This window comes from Orycteropus afer, unplaced genomic scaffold, assembly GCF_000298275.1.
Source record: "Orycteropus afer afer isolate SDZICR_OR568_19922 unplaced genomic scaffold, OryAfe1.0 scaffold00197, whole genome shotgun sequence".
NCBI lineage: Eukaryota > Metazoa > Chordata > Mammalia > Tubulidentata > Orycteropodidae > Orycteropus > Orycteropus afer.
Window position 1 is genome coordinate 455,845 of NW_006921784.1, and position 1,096 is coordinate 456,940.

At 39.5% G+C, this 1,096-nt stretch overlaps 1 protein-coding gene across 1 annotated transcript in view; it reads left to right on the forward strand.

Annotated features, from left to right (window-relative positions):
• Window positions 1-1,096, forward strand: part of GRK3 (G protein-coupled receptor kinase 3) — a 169,607-nt gene that overhangs the window by 166,795 nt on the left and 1,716 nt on the right. The window contains exon 22 of the mRNA XM_007947940.1: window positions 91-204. Coding sequence (XP_007946131.1) covers window positions 91-204 — 114 coding nt within the window. The remainder of the gene's footprint in view (window positions 1-90; window positions 205-1,096) is intronic.

The window sequence follows — 1,096 nt, forward strand, 5'->3', positions numbered from 1 at the left end:
CTAGGAGTTTTCATATTATAATTTTCAAATTCAACTCAAACAATCGTGAAAGAATTTGAAGTAACGTGGAGTTTTTGTTTTTATGGTTAGCAAAGTTTGCTGACGATGGAGCAGATCATTTCTGTGGAAGAGACTCAGATTAAAGACAAGAGGTGCATTTTGCTCAGGATCAAAGGAGGGAAGCAGTTTGTCTTGCAGTGTGAGGTGAGTTCTTACTGACGTTTTCTTAGGTAGAAGTTAGAACAATTCTGGGAAAGTTCAATAGGCGTGGCTGCCTGCTTATAAAGTGTTTTCTTTCTGTGGGCTTTGTCACTGACAACTTAGCAAGAAAGTCCCAGTGCACTAGGTTTTTAACAAACTGACCAATATTTTTAAAGAAGCGGAATTTGAAAATGATGGGAATAATTGGGTTAGTCATTTGAAATAACTTGATTATCCTAGAATCATTAATAATCAATGATTATCTGGAAACCATTCACTATTTTAGGTGACTTAGAATTTCGTTTGTTCCGTAACTTTTCAGATCCTATCTGTCAGCATGTTTGCAGTGCAGTTTTATCTGTTGAAATAGACATAAGATACCAAAGCAGCTTTTCCAAAGGAAGATGCCATCTTTCTTCTCCCTGGAGTTGTACTGTAGCCTGCATTTTGCTGATTGGATTCCTAGACACTTTTCCTATCAGGGTTTGTGTGTGTCAGGAGAACACAGTAAGAGCAATAGACCAGTGGTGGATACAAACACGTGCTTAATAACTTCCCCACTGCCATGCACTTGTGAAGATGCTTTTTAATTTGTCAAAACTCCACCTCACATATTATCTCAATAATACTTGGTGTTATTGGTGAAGAGCCTTTCTAGAGGGAAGTCCCTGGGTGAAAATGGTTTGCACTCATCTGTTAACCTAAAGCAGCTCTGGTGGCATAGTGCCTAAGGCATTTGACTGGTTGGTTCACTGGTTGATGGTTCAAACCCACCAGCCACTCTGTGGAAGGAAGACTGGGCAATCTACCTCTGTAAAGATTTACTGCCTTGAAAACCCAAAGGGGGGTTGCTGTGAGTCGAAATCTACTTGATGGCAGTGAGGTTTTTTTTTTT